Source organism: Trichechus manatus, unplaced genomic scaffold (genome assembly GCF_000243295.1).
Source record: "Trichechus manatus latirostris isolate Lorelei unplaced genomic scaffold, TriManLat1.0 scaffold00273, whole genome shotgun sequence".
Taxonomy (NCBI): domain Eukaryota; kingdom Metazoa; phylum Chordata; class Mammalia; order Sirenia; family Trichechidae; genus Trichechus; species Trichechus manatus.
This window is the reverse complement of record NW_004444209.1, coordinates 1,524,135-1,538,233: the sequence shown is the minus strand read 5'-3', so window position 1 is coordinate 1,538,233 and position 14,099 is coordinate 1,524,135. Positions and strand designations below refer to the sequence as shown.

Sequence of the window (14,099 nt, the reverse complement as noted above, 5' to 3'; positions counted from 1 at the left end):
CATTTTTTATATAAAGAATTTGAGTCCTTGTGATGTAAAGCGACTTGCTTGAGGGCCCTGGAAAGGCAGTAAAACACTAGGATTTATCTATGACGTTGTAAAGGCTCTCCTTCCTTCAATACCGTCTAGCACTTGAGGCCAGGGACTGTCTTTCATTCCGGAATTGGTTAAGGGAATTATAGTCCTCTCAATGTTGGGAAAATAAAGGAATGATGGAGACAAGAAGGATGCCTCTCTTATGCTAAATGAACTTTCCCAGCATCACTTTGACAAATCATCACTCCATTCCCAATTTACTTTCTCCTACCTGTCTCTCCCTTCCATGGCCCGTCTTATTCTTGAGACTCTTTTATCACCTCATTTAATTCCCTCTGGTTTTTCTCCTACAGATACAGGGATACGACACATGTCTACCTCTCAGTTACTTTTTTTACAAGTGCAAGGGACACTTGTGGGCTATTTCTAGTCAGGTGGAGCTTGTGTGATTGAGCGAGTTGAGGTGATGCAGTGAGAATGGGAAAAGGAAGGGCATCGAGATAATCCCACCCTACAAATGAAAGGGGCACAGTGAGGTCTGTGGACTGTGAAGAGAGCAGCCTCGAAACGACAGAGCCCAGGTGGGTGCTGGAGACAGACTGGGTAAGATGAGAACAGAGCACTAGAGGCCTTGAAAGCCAGCCTCAGAAACTTAGGTGTGAAGCTACAAGACAAAAAAAGAGAGAGCAATCTATGGTTTGGCAGCAGAAAACTGACATTATGAAAACTTAATATTTTAAAATCTGAAATCCCTAGCTCATCATCTTTACGAGGAGCCTTAGGACACACATTATGTCAAGGGGGAGACAGGTTTAGAGGATAAGAAATGCTAGCACTCAGGAGCCCTGCTCTCCATGGCACCTCCACATTCAGCATCTTTCAGATTTAATAGTATGATTATGAGTCAAGTAGATACTGGGAGATCAGGGCACCAAAGAATTGGGACCTAGAGCTCTCAACTCCTTCAGAGAAGTAGGAAGGCTTGGTCTCAATTAAACCTCTAGTAAAGGATGCTCCTGGCCTAGAAATAGGTATATCTTCTGGGTCTTAGCTCTTCTTTCTTTGTGAAGGAAGAAGTCTGAACTAAATTCTGACCTAGAGTGGATTTGCTTTTTCTCACACAATCCAAAAAAATTCTCCTAGAGATCATATGAATATTAACTGAGGGACTGACTTGCCCGTCAGCTAGAGCTGGAACCCCTTCTGTAGGAAAGAAGTTACTTGAATTAGAACCAAGTTGGAACTCGAATTTGAGCTAAGTTGGAACCAAGAGAAACCTCTTGAATTGCTCTACCATGAATGGAATCATGGAACCTGGTGGTGTAGTGGTTAAGAGCTTGGCTGCTAACCAAAATGTCAGCAGTTCAAATCCACCAGCTGTTCCTTGGAAACTCTGTGGGCAGTTCTACTTTGTCCTATAGGGTCACTATGAGTCTGACCAACTCAACCGCACCTAACAACAGTGGGTGGAGCCCACTGTACTCCCCTTTTGGTGAGTGAGTTGTATCATCAGCCTCACAGCACGGAACTAATCCTGGACTGGAACCCAGTGAACACAGCACCCTTCCTGGGCCCTGGCTTCTCCTCCTGCAGAGAAGATACTATTGGTTCCCAGGCATTTCCCTGTGCCATTCTTTCCTCTCATTTCCAAGTACAAATTAAGTGCTAACTATGTACCTATTTGGCCAAGTCCTTAGTGATTGTTTGATTAAGCAGTCACCACACTAAGAAGAGAAGGAAACCCCAGCTAAAACGTTTTAAAAAGTACTGCTATCATGCTGTATATTTGTTGATTGCCAGAGTTTTGCAGTAGCAGTATAATAAGAATTCCACACCAAACATGAAAAAAAATCAGGAAAATTGACATATAAAGTATGATATACAACAAGAAAAATGTTACAATGATGTAACATTTATTTACATACACTTATTTAAAATTCAGTCTCAGAATGGAGGGAGGATGCAAGATAAGGAAACAGGAACATATAGGAGCAAATTAATGAACAAGATAACTGCCTATATTCTATGTAGTATTGAACCATGTTGTTGTTGTTAGGTGCTGTGGAGTTGGTTCCAACTCATAGCCACGCTATGTACAACAGAACGAAACACTGCCCAGTACTGCGCAATCTTCACAATTGTTGTAATGCTTGAACCCATTGTTGCAGCCACTGTGTCAATCCATCTCATTGAGGGTCTTCCTCTTTTTAACTGACCCTCCACTCTACCAAGCATGATGTCCTTCTCCAGGGACTGGTCCCTCCTGATAACATGTCCAAAGTATGTGAGATGAAATCTCCCCATCTTTGCTCCTAATGAACATTCTGGCTGTACCTCTTCCAAGACAGATTTGTTTGTTCTTCTGGCAGTACATGGTGTATTCAGTATTCTTCGCCAACACCATAATTCAAAAGTATCAATTCTTCTTTAGTCTTCCTTATTTATTGTCCAGCTTTCGCATGCATATGAGACGACTGAAAACACCATGGCTTGGAGCAGGCACAACTTAGTCCTTAAAATGATATATTTGCTTTTTAACTCTTTAAAGAGACTTTTGCAGCAGATTTGCCCAAAGCAATGTGTCGTTTAATTCCTTGACAGACTTATGAATAAACAACTGGTAGTAAAGAAAAGTTTACTACAATGTTAAAAAATAACCGAATTGAGGACAAATAGTACCTAACATTTGGCCTTAATTAGACTTCTTATTTTCATCTTTCTACCTCTTATATTTCTCTGTGGCTTGTCATTCCTTTCTCACAGCCCCCAGGGTATCAAGGCTATGCTTGGGTAAAAACTGCATTAAGATCTTAATTTATCTCCTTTATAGCAACTGTGAGATAGTTAGGGATGAGGGTAGAGGAACAAAGATTGCACAGGGCTGGAGTTGTTGACAGTGACTAAGAGTAACAGCTAAGCCAAATGTTGTTTTTCCTCTGGCATCTTCTAGAGGACAGACAGACCCACGGTGGCATGGTGGGTACTCTCATTTGTGTGAACGCATCAATGCACATTGTTTTTTAAAGAAATGCAGTGATAATAATGCCTTCCACATTCATCGACTGTATCTCTGAATAGTTTCAGTGGCAGTCCAACTAACTTTCAATTATCCACGTTCCCTTTGTGTCTTCTTCCCTTAATTCTGCCCTGTTGAGTGTACTCAGCTTCTTGGCTTTATAGCTAAGGATGGTTTGGTTCAGAGAAACTATGTGTGTGTGTGAGAGAGATAGAGAGAGAAAGTGAATGAAAATCTGAACTTCAGGAGCAGTTATAAATTCTAATTGAACTACTTACAGTTTTGGATTTTTCGCACAAGTTGTATAAATAATCAAGAGTCTACTATGGTGCTAGAGGGTAGATGGGAATAATAGAAGGAAAGAAATGAGAATGAATATTCCTTTGTTTAGAAAGACCCCAGTCTCAAAGCCCACTGGGATTTACAACTTAGAGACACTAACTAGCCAGCTCATTAGAGAATGACCTGTCAGCACTATCAACATTTTCTTTAATGAGGTAACACTGTGGTATTGGCATCTGGAGAATTGTTTTCCTGTAGTGAGCTGGCATATAGTGGTATGCAGTTCTGGGCTTTCATAACATCTTGGTTCCACCATATTGCCTCGAACCATATCAAGATTTGGTTCACATTTGCAACTGGGAATTTTGTGGATTCCATGGATCATTTCTGTGGAGCCATGGATGAAGTTATTTCTCAACTTCCATGATCTATTAGCTTCTGACACAATTCTCCAGACCACCACAGCATTACAATACTCCTTGCCATTAACTAGACTATTTTCCTTGGAAAAGTTATAATGTAACCTTCTGAGCGTCAATAATGAGGAAGACATAACATCCTTGGACATGCTGAGGCTGGTATTTTTATCAAACAGGGCTGAGTTCATGAATACCTCAATTGTCTGTTTTTCTTGGCCACTTTTTGCTATGTCATATTCCATCTCTTCCTCTGAAAATTCTTCTTTAATTATCTCCATTGTGCTTCCTGAGGTTCCCGCAAGAACCAACCCCAGATCCAGCAGTAACAGAGAAAAAGTCTCCATCTCAGATACAGTGTAATCTCTTCTGCAATAAAGATAAAAGGGGAAAGATAAAAACAAGGAGCAAATTAAGGAAACAGCTCTCTTTTCCTTATGTCAGTTTTCCCAGGATTTATCCCTACATGTAAGTTCATATACATGTATGGAACTAACATGTAGGAAAAAGTCAATCAGTAGTGGAGTCTGAAGATCCAGGTTCAAATCCACTTACAATTTATTCTACCTCATTTAACTTCTGTTTCCCCATCTGGACAAAAGGTGGGGGTGGGGGGTGGGGGGAACGGAGGTGAGAATTATATGAGATAATATGTTTAAAGTGCCTAGCACCAACTAGTTATTTCTCTTCCTTTTTTCCTTATCTATAATCTCATTGGTGGGGTCTATAATCTCACCATGGTGGAGTACAATTATCTCACCCAGCACATTCTTCACTATTATTACAGTCTCACACAGTACTTGCACATGACAGCCAACTTGACAAAAACACAATGTCATTTCCCCATCTCTCCTTTCCTTCCCGGCCCATTGTCAGTCATGGGATTTCTTTCTTTACCAGTTCCTTTGGCAAGTCGGACCTGTAGAGAATAATTCCAGTTTGTTGGAGGGCTAGAAATAAAATTGCATTTGTTTCCTGGGAGCTGCTGTTATTGGGTCTAACTGAGGGAAGGAGGGGCATGAAAGGGATGGATAGAATTGTACGAGACAGAAGGAGGAAACAATGTGGAACCAAGAACTCTCAGAGAACTGAACAAAGTGTCCATTTGACAAGTCAGAATCCCAATGCCTGAGGAGCTTGACTGCTTCCTCTTCTGTAAATCTTCCCTGTCTACTTTAACCCAAAGTGATTTTTCTTTTTTGTTTTTCTGAAGTACTACAGCAAAGATTATGTTGAACTTCATATTACATGATCTTTTACGTTTTTCTGGTTAGTTGATACATGTTAGTCTCTTCCCCCCTCTTATTAAGGCTGAAAACTTCCTTGGCGTGGAACACAGTCTCTGCTTCTTTTTATTCCATACAGCATACACACACTAGTTTCTCAACAATATTTGTTACCAACACGACACACTTTGATCACTGTAGAAAATACTTTACTGGAAGTCAACGCCGGAAAATTCATAATAGGAATCCCAGAAAGTATGTTTATTTAGGGGCATAATTCTTTCTCTTGCTCAAGAAAGATCCCATTTCTCTTTTTTTTTCTTTACTCCCTTTAAGAGAATCCTTGCATTATACATATATATCCTGCATTATCATCCTTACTTACCTCCTAATCACCACTACTTGCCCCATCTGATCCCTTCAATATGCACTTTTCTAAAAATACCACTTGCAATAGCACTGTTTCAGAAAACATGAAATATTCCTCATTGCCTACGGGAGGAAGTCTAATCCCCTGAGCCCAGTAGTCAAGGCTCTACTTGATCTATCCTATCTTTCAAGGTTTATATCTCATTTTGTTACACAAGCTTGCTTTAGTCAAACCTGTGTAGCTCATTCTTCTCTGAGTACATCCTATGCTGTCTCTCCATTTTTGCTTCTTTCTTTTCTGCCTCTTTAAATTTTTCATAATTCTATTCTTTCTTTTACGTACTTTCTCAACCACTGAAGTCTAACAAACCCATTTGGACTCCTCTGAACTTCTTATCATTTACTTCTTATTCCACTCACCTGGCATTAATACACTTGGACTTTAAAAAAAAAACTATCATACTTGATTTTAAAATGTCATATGTATGACATTTGGAGTTCCTAGGTGATACAAACAGTTAAACACTCAGCTGCTAACCAAAAGTTCAGTAGTTTGAGTCCACCCAGAGGTACTTTGGAAGAAAGGCCTGAAGTTTTCGTTGAAAACGCTACGGAGCACAGTTCTACTCTGACACATATGGGGTCACCATGAGACAGAATCAACTTGATAGCAACTGGTTTATGTGTACATTAGAGCTAAGACCCAGCTCCAAGAATACATATGCCTTAATAATTTGGTCTGTGTCCCTGGAAGTACAGATGGTTTGTGTTCAACTACTAACCTACAGGTTGGCATGGGCAGTTCAAACCCACCAAGCAGTGCTGCAGAAGAAACGGCTGGTGATCTGCTTCTGTAAAGATTATAGACAAGAAAACCTTATAAAGCAGTTATACTGTGTAATACTTGGGGTTGCCATGAGTCAAAACCGACTTGATGGCAATGGGTCTTGGTTCGGTTAATAACTGGGTTGATGGATTATTGATAGATTATTAAGAATTAAGTGGATGTGTTCACGTGAGTGCCTGGAGAGGGTGCCTTGAGCACAGTCTTGATGAATGTTAAAGGGGGGAGAGACAAGGAATTTGTAGGGAATTTACAATATTTTCCAACCTTCTACCGTCCACATCAATAGTGAAGTGATATTAGTTTTCCTATTATTTCCAGAAAGACAATGAAGAGAAAAATAAACAGAAGACAAGCAATACAGAGGCTCCTAGCTTTCTGGAAGTCTGTATTTCAAGTAGGCAAGAGTCACAGCTGCCTGAGTTTGATTTGAAGCTACTAGATGCCCATTAAAAAAAAAAATCAGATCTTGTCAAAATACAAATGTCTGTTGTTGTTGTTAGGTGTAGTCGAGGCTGTTCAGCAGAATGAAACACTAACTGGTCCTGCACAATCCTCACAATTGTTGTTATGCTTGAGCCCATTGTTGTAGCCACTGTGTCAGTCCATCTCTTTGAGGACCTTTATTCTTTTTTCCTGACCCTCTACTTTACCAAGCATTATGTCCTTCTCCAGGGACTGACCCTTTCTGATAACATGTCCAAAGTGTGTGAGCCATAGTCAAATATCTAAAATGACACAATTCATTAGAATTGGACTTTTATTCCTATTGAATTAACATACTCTGAGGATAGATTCCATTGAACATTCTCAGTTACTTACACTTTGATGGGAATGCTTCTATCTGCAAGATTTTCTTTTTAATTAAAAGGAAGAGGTTGGGATCTTGGGTGAAGGGTGAGACAGTACACAATACAGGGGAAACTAACACAACCTGTACAAGGAAAGGTCATGGAGGCCCCATGGACAGATGCAAACTCCCCGAGGGACTGAGTTGCTGGACGGAGGGCTCTGGGGACCATGGTCTCGGGGAACATCTAGCTCAATTGGCATGACACTACTTATAAAGATAATGCTCTACATTCTACCTTGGTGAGTAGTGTCTGGGGTCTTAAAAGCCTGTGAGCGGCCATCTAAGATACTCCACTGGTCTCATCTCTTCGGGAGCAAGTGAGAATGAAGAGAAAAGGATACAACGAAAAGATTAGTCCAAAGGACTAATTGTCCACAGCTACCAAGACCTTCACCGGACTGAGTCCAGTACAGCTAGATGGTGCCCGGCTACCACCGCTGACTGCTCTGACCAGGATCACAACAGAGGGTTCTGGACAGAGCTGGAGAAGGATGTAGAGCATAATTCTAACTCACAAAAAAAAAAAAAAAAAAAAAAGACCAGATTTACTGGCCTAAAGGAGACTGGAGAAACCCCGAGAGTATGGCCCCCAGACACCCTTTTAGCTCAGTGGTAAAGTTACCTTCAAGGTTCACTGATCAGCCTGCGAGTGGACAGCCCAGTAAAACCATGAGAGTAACGAGGTACAGGAGTCCAGTGACAAGGCCCAGAAGGCAGAAGGGGAGTAGGAAGCTGATGATAGGGAACACAAAGTAGAGTAAGGATATTGTTGATGTGTTGTGAGATTGTTAACCATTGTCATAGGGCAACATTTGTAGTAACTGTTAAATGGGAGACTATTTTGTCCTGTAAGCCTTCATCTTAAGTGAGAATAACAGCACAATTAGAAGAGCGTAGTCAATGTCACTTAAATGTGTATGAAAAAAAAAAATTTTTGAAATGGCGTATCTTTGGCTATGTGTATTTTCACAAAAGAAAAGAAAAAAAAAGTTGAGAATTTAGAGGGTTAAAATGTTGTGGGGTTGTTAACCAATGTCATAAAACAGCATGTGTGTTACTGTTACATGAGAAACTATCTGTTCTGTAAGCCTTCACCTGAAGTACAATAAAATATTAAAAAAAAAAAAAAGGAAGAGGTTGGGGAGAAAGAGGGAAAGTACTGGGAAGAAAAGAAAGGACAATGAAACCTAGGGAGATGGATAGGAAAAGGAATCAGAATTCAGAAAGTAAAAGCAGTGGCCTAAAGGACACGTTTAGCCACTTTTAAGGTTTTTCTGGGAAATATGGCTACCAAGGCCCAGCAAGTCACATGCTAGGGACCACCTGTTCCTGCTCAGCTTCTATTCAGATGCTAAGAGCTCTGCTCCCTTGGTGGCACTCAAACTTCCATAAAGGCAACAACAGTGACAATGGGATTCACACAGAGAAATGAATAACGAAACTCAGCATGAAAGGGCCACCCCTGATGGAAAAAGAAGCCATGAGATGGGTAAGCCTGGACTACTGACAAGGTTACAAAGTATCTTTTACTCATGATTGTCACCCCTCCCCATAAATCTTATCAGTTAGAACTTGGTGTTTACAAAACACAGAGCTAACACAGGTATATCTCCTTCTTTGATATGGCCTTGAATTAAGTCCAAATCAACAATGGAAGAATTGAAGTCTCTCAACCGAGATCAGGATGGAGAGGGCTCTCTGAAGCTTGTGAGTCTCTCATGCCCACACAGCTCACTGAGAGAGTCTCTGGCTCTCATACAGGAGTGAAACTGTGTAGTTTAGAGTTAGTGACCCCACAATCTGGCCCTTATTTTCCAACTATCCCTTATTTCTTTTTTTTTTTTTTTATTGTACTTTAGATGGTTTACAGAACAAATATTTTCTCATTAGACGGTTAGTATACATATTGTTTTATGACAATGGTGAACAACCCCAAGACATGTCAACACTCTCCCTTCTCAACCTTGGGTTCCCTATTACCAGCTTTCCTGTCCCCTCCTGCCTTCTAGTCCTTGTCCCTGGACTTTTGAGCCCCATTAGTCTCGTTTTGTTTTCTGGCGCTGTCTAATCTTTGGCTGAAGGGAGAACCTCGGGAGTGACTTCATTATTGAGCTAAAAGGGTGTCCAAGGGCCATACTCTGGGGGTTTCTGAACTCTGTCAGGCCAGTAAGTCTGGTCTTTTTTTGTGAGTTAGAATTTTGTTCTACATTTTTCTCCAGCTCTATCTAGGACCCTCTGTTGCGATCCCGGTCAGAGCAGTCAGTGTTGGTAGCTGGGCACCATCTAGTTGTATTGGACTCAGTCTTGTTGAGGCCATGGTAGTTGTGGTCCATTAGTCAATCTCTTATTTCTTATTCCTCCCCAATATTAACCCTTCCCTCCAGCAAGCCCAGTCACCACACTACCTAAGAAATTGAATTGTGGGGTAAATAGACCAGGAGTGAACCTCGAAGAGTATCCAGCTCAAGCCTCTTATTTTTCAGATTAGGAAACTAATGCTCAGAGGGAAACAGGATTTGGTCAAATTCCAAGATTTAAAAGCCTCTCTTTCTCTTCCCTTTTTTTTCCTTTCACCCTCTGACTGTAAGGATACTATGTCCATAGCTGAACTTGGGTAATAAAGCAAGTTGTAAGAACAAAAAGGGGAAAAGAGTTATTACTGTGGGCCAAAGTCCTCTCTATGCCCTCTGGGAAACGCAAAGAGGAGATACCCTGAGCTCTGTGCGTCTCAATCCCTCCCCTACCCCGGGAAATCTTTATTTATTTCTCTCCGCTGTCTTTAAGGGAAATAGTTTCTGATCAGTCAGGTTTCTTCTGATCTCTCTTTCCTTTCGAGGCACAGAAGGAGCTGCTGAATAGGACAGATGCAGCTTGAGTTATATATACCATCTTTAGAAAAGACACTAAGAGGTGACTCCAATTGTGAATGAGGTAAATGAAGCACTCACTTCAGGGACAAAATTTAAGGGGGCACCAAAGAACTCGGTAATCAAGATAAATAATATTCTAAAGCAATTTTTAAAAATTAATGCAAAAAAAGAAATCCCTAACGAACAACTACTAAAATCTTAAATAACAAGGTCTGACCTTGTACTGGCACGACTCACACCCACCACCTCACCCTAATCCCAGCCCTGTCCATTCAGGTCTCTATTTAAACATTAGATATTTTGTTCACTGGGGAGCTTTGCATTAATTTTGATTTTTTTTAAATATTGAGTTAAAACATGATTTAGCTAGCTTACTAGTTTTTTTGGTGCCCCCTTAAATTTTGTACCTGAAGTGAGCACCTCACTCACTTTACCCTAATTCCATCCCTGCCTAAGATTCACCCTTGGCTCTCACCAAATGATCCAGAGACAAGGGACAAGAAATTAAAACACATGCAAAGTTCATGGTTTAATTCAGTAAAGATTTTTTTTTTAATTGAAGCAGAATAAAAAGATTCCAGCTCAGCAATACTGGAAGGATAAATGACTGGCAGCTAGTCATTTCACTCAAGACATTACCCATGTCCATAGTTCAGGTCCACTTCAAGAAGAATCAGCACCAGTACCAATAAGAAAGGAGAAGAGAGGATCTCAGACTCAGGTGCTGGTCTCAAGTTATTCAATAAATCCCTGGAAATTAACTGCCCCAATGTCATCACAAGTGACAAGAATAAACCCCTCCTTGGGAGAAATGTGGTACCTGCAGGCAGGATATCTGGTACCTTCGATGAGCTCACAGGCTGTCATTTTGAACTTTATCCTGCTCTGGAAGCAGGAAAGGGTAGAATGGTTACGGCAAGCCATCTTCTTGAGAGAAGTGCAGACAGCATTGATTTTTTGAGACCTCTCATGGATGAAGACGTGCTCCTTTTTGCAGGTGTTGTCAGGCTCCTTGATGACTCTTTGTAAGATCATGTAGTTGCAGTACCTTACAGGAACGTCACTCTGAGGGTAGTCCACGTGCAGCTGCTCTAAGGTTGGCATCCCTGATTCTTCACTCATCTCATTTTCCCAGAAGAGAAGCAGCAGGAAAATGATCACCATTAATATTATCAGGGGTATGAGTCCCTTTGCATCTCTTGCTGTAACTCCTATAGAGTAAGGGGAGACAGAAGTAATAGAGGTAGTCTTAGATGCCTCCTGCCCCATCTCTGACTTTGCCCCCCTCCCCTGATTCTTGAGACATTTTATTTTCTTTTCTCCGCTAATTAAAATCAAGTTGACCCTGCAAGATCCAACTAGAGGTATAGCTCCTCCAGAAAGCCATACCTGACTATTTCAGCTCTCAGAGTTTGGTATTCAACTGTTTCCTAATTATTGCTGTTGTGTTTGTTTTGCCTCCTCAAGCTACTTGATTGTAGGTACCACATCCATTTCCCCTGAATCCTTCAAAGTGCTTAACAAGAGCTGGACATACAGGAAGTGCTCAAAAATATCTGTGCCCAGGGACAGATTACCCAATAAGTAAGGCACACACTGGCTTACCTGTGCTTACTTACTAATCTGTGGGGAACAATTTCACCTGCTTTTCACCATATGAAACTGTGTACTAAAGATTAGTAAGTAAGCACAAGTAAGCTAGTAAGTACCTTGCTTACTGGTTAATCTGGCCCTACGCTGTGCCTGATAGTTTTTTTCTATTACAGAATGCCTTTCTCTCCCATATTTTTCTCAAATCTAATTCCACTCAATTCCTCGTGCTTTTAGTATTGCCTGTGAATCTCTTCTGTCCAGTTCTTTCCCAATCTCTCCTTGTGTTAATCCTTTTTGGCTGTCTGCTAACTACTCTTACCTGTCCTTTTTGCTGTAGCTCTTACAGGTAGCATATCCTTGTGATCATGGATCTGAGAAAGTACTTTGTGTCTCTCTGTTCCCTAACAACAACTGGTACAGAGCCAAAGCGGAAAGACCAGAAAGGGAGGGATCTGTGCTTTGGTGTCATTGGAGAGGAATGGAAGTTACCTTCAGAGGGAGAATTGGGTAAGGCAGGTCCTGAATGTGTCCTCATTAAACAAGCATGGACTTTTTAAAACATTCATTGAAGTCCTGCTGTGTGCCAGCCACAATACTGTCTATTTTCTAAATTTTCCATCAATTCTTACTACCAGCATGTGAAGCAGCAATTATCTCTCTCACTGTGAAGAAACGATGGTAAGGGTAACAAGAGTCCCACTCTCTCAATGCTTAACACTTAAACTCCAGCTTTAGCAAGTTTCATTTCCATGTGGTGCCTACCAAAAAAAAAAAAAAACACTTTGCAGTAGAGTCAATTCTGACTCATACTGACCCTATAGGACGGAGTAGAACAGCCCCGTAGAATTCCCAAAAAGCACCTAGTGGATTTGAACTGCCAACCTTTTGGTTAACAGCCATAGCTCTTAACCACTACACCACCAGAATTTCCATGTGGTATCTAGGACAGTGCAAAAACAAGTGCCTGGTGTTAACATTAATCTTGATAAAGCCCTGGACTCCTGGAGTGTTTGGTTCCCAAACTCTGCCTCCTCAATTGATTGAACATTGGAATCACTTGGGAATCTTTTACAACCACTGGCTTCTACCTTGAGACATTCTTCCTGGCTTCTACCATGAGAAATTCTGCTTCATTTGGTATTGGGTGTGATGTGGGCTTTGGGATTATTAAAATCTCCCCTGGTGGTTCTAACATGCAGTAAAATTTGGGGACCACTGACCTATGGTATACTTGAGAAACCTACATGGGAAATTAGTGGATAAGGTATTGAAACAATAGAATTCTTTTTTTACTATCATCTCCTGGTCAGTTGATATAAGAATAGGAAAGCAGACTTAATTTTACTATTTCTTGCCCTAAAACAATTTCTCTTTTGAACAGTCAGTTATAGAGTCTCCTCTACATACTTGTATCTTTCTAATAGGTAAGAAGAAACCCATTTGGGGGAGAGGGTATGAGGGGACATCATCGGTTGTAAGATGGTCTAGGAAGGACAGAGAATCCTAGAAAAGGCTTCAAAGAATTTGTCTCATTCTATACAACCACACCAAAAGCATAATTTCAGGCCACGTAAATGAGCAGCTGTTGTTGTTGAGTGCCATCGAGTCAGTTCTGATTCATAGCAACCCCAAGTGACAGAGTAGAACTGCCTCATAGGGTTTTCTTGGCTGTAATCTGTACAGAAGCAGATATTTCTCCCACGGAGCCACTGGGTAGGCTTGTACCGCCAACATTTCGGTTAGCAGCCAAGCACTTAATTATTTATGCCACCAGGGCTCCTTCAACTAGCAAACAGGAAGTTATTATTTACTTTCCAAAAGCTTTCATTCTGGGTGTTCTTTCAGGATTCAAGATATCCTGTTTTTGATATGTGTTGCATAATGTCACAAAGATATAAGTGCACAATTAATTTTTAAAAAAATTTTTTTATTGTACTTTGGATGAAGTTTTACAGAACAAATAGTTTCTCATTAAACAGTCAGTACACATATTCTTTTATGACAATGGTTAACAATCCCATGACATGTCAACACTCTCCCTTCTCCACCTTGAGGACCTTTTTTTTGGTGAAAATATACATAGCCAAAGTTACACCATTTCAAAAGTTTCTACATGTACAATTCCGTGACATCAATTACATTCTTCCAGTTGTGCTGCTATTCTCACTATCCTTTTCCAAATTATTCCATCACCATTATCTTCAACTCACTGTCCCCTAGGCTTCGCATCAAACCTTTGGAATTGCTGTTGTCAATTTGATCTCACATAGATAATTCCTTTTTTTTGTACCTTACATGAAGCTTTGCGGAATAGTTTCTCATTAAAGAGTTAGTACACATATTGCCCTGTGACAATGGTTAACAACCCCATGACATGTCAACACTGTCCCTTCTCGACCTTGGGTTCCCTATCACCAGCTTTCCTGTCCCCTCCTGACTTCTAGTCCTTGTTGCTGGACTGCTTTACCTCATTAGTCCCATTTGTTTTTTTGTTTTTGGTTTTTTATTGTACTTCAGGTGAAGGCTTACAGAACAAATAGTTTCTCATGAAACAGTACTACACATATTGTTTTATGACATTGGTTAACAACCCC

General features: G+C 40.7%; 2 protein-coding genes across 2 annotated transcripts; both read right to left on the bottom strand.

Annotated features, from left to right (window-relative positions):
- Positions 1-3,473: 3,473 nt before the first annotated feature.
- Positions 3,474-4,097, bottom strand: RNASE11 (ribonuclease A family member 11 (inactive)). The gene has a single exon (XM_004389999.1). The coding sequence runs from the start codon at positions 4,095-4,097 to the stop codon at positions 3,474-3,476; it is 624 nt and encodes a 207-aa protein (XP_004390056.1).
- Positions 4,098-10,647: 6,550 nt separating this feature from the next.
- On the bottom strand, positions 10,648-11,079 carry RNASE12 (ribonuclease A family member 12 (inactive)). Its single transcript, XM_004390014.3, has one exon. The coding sequence runs from the start codon at positions 11,074-11,076 to the stop codon at positions 10,648-10,650; it is 429 nt and encodes a 142-aa protein (XP_004390071.2). The 5' UTR covers positions 11,077-11,079.
- Between the last annotated feature and the right edge of the window lie 3,020 nt (positions 11,080-14,099).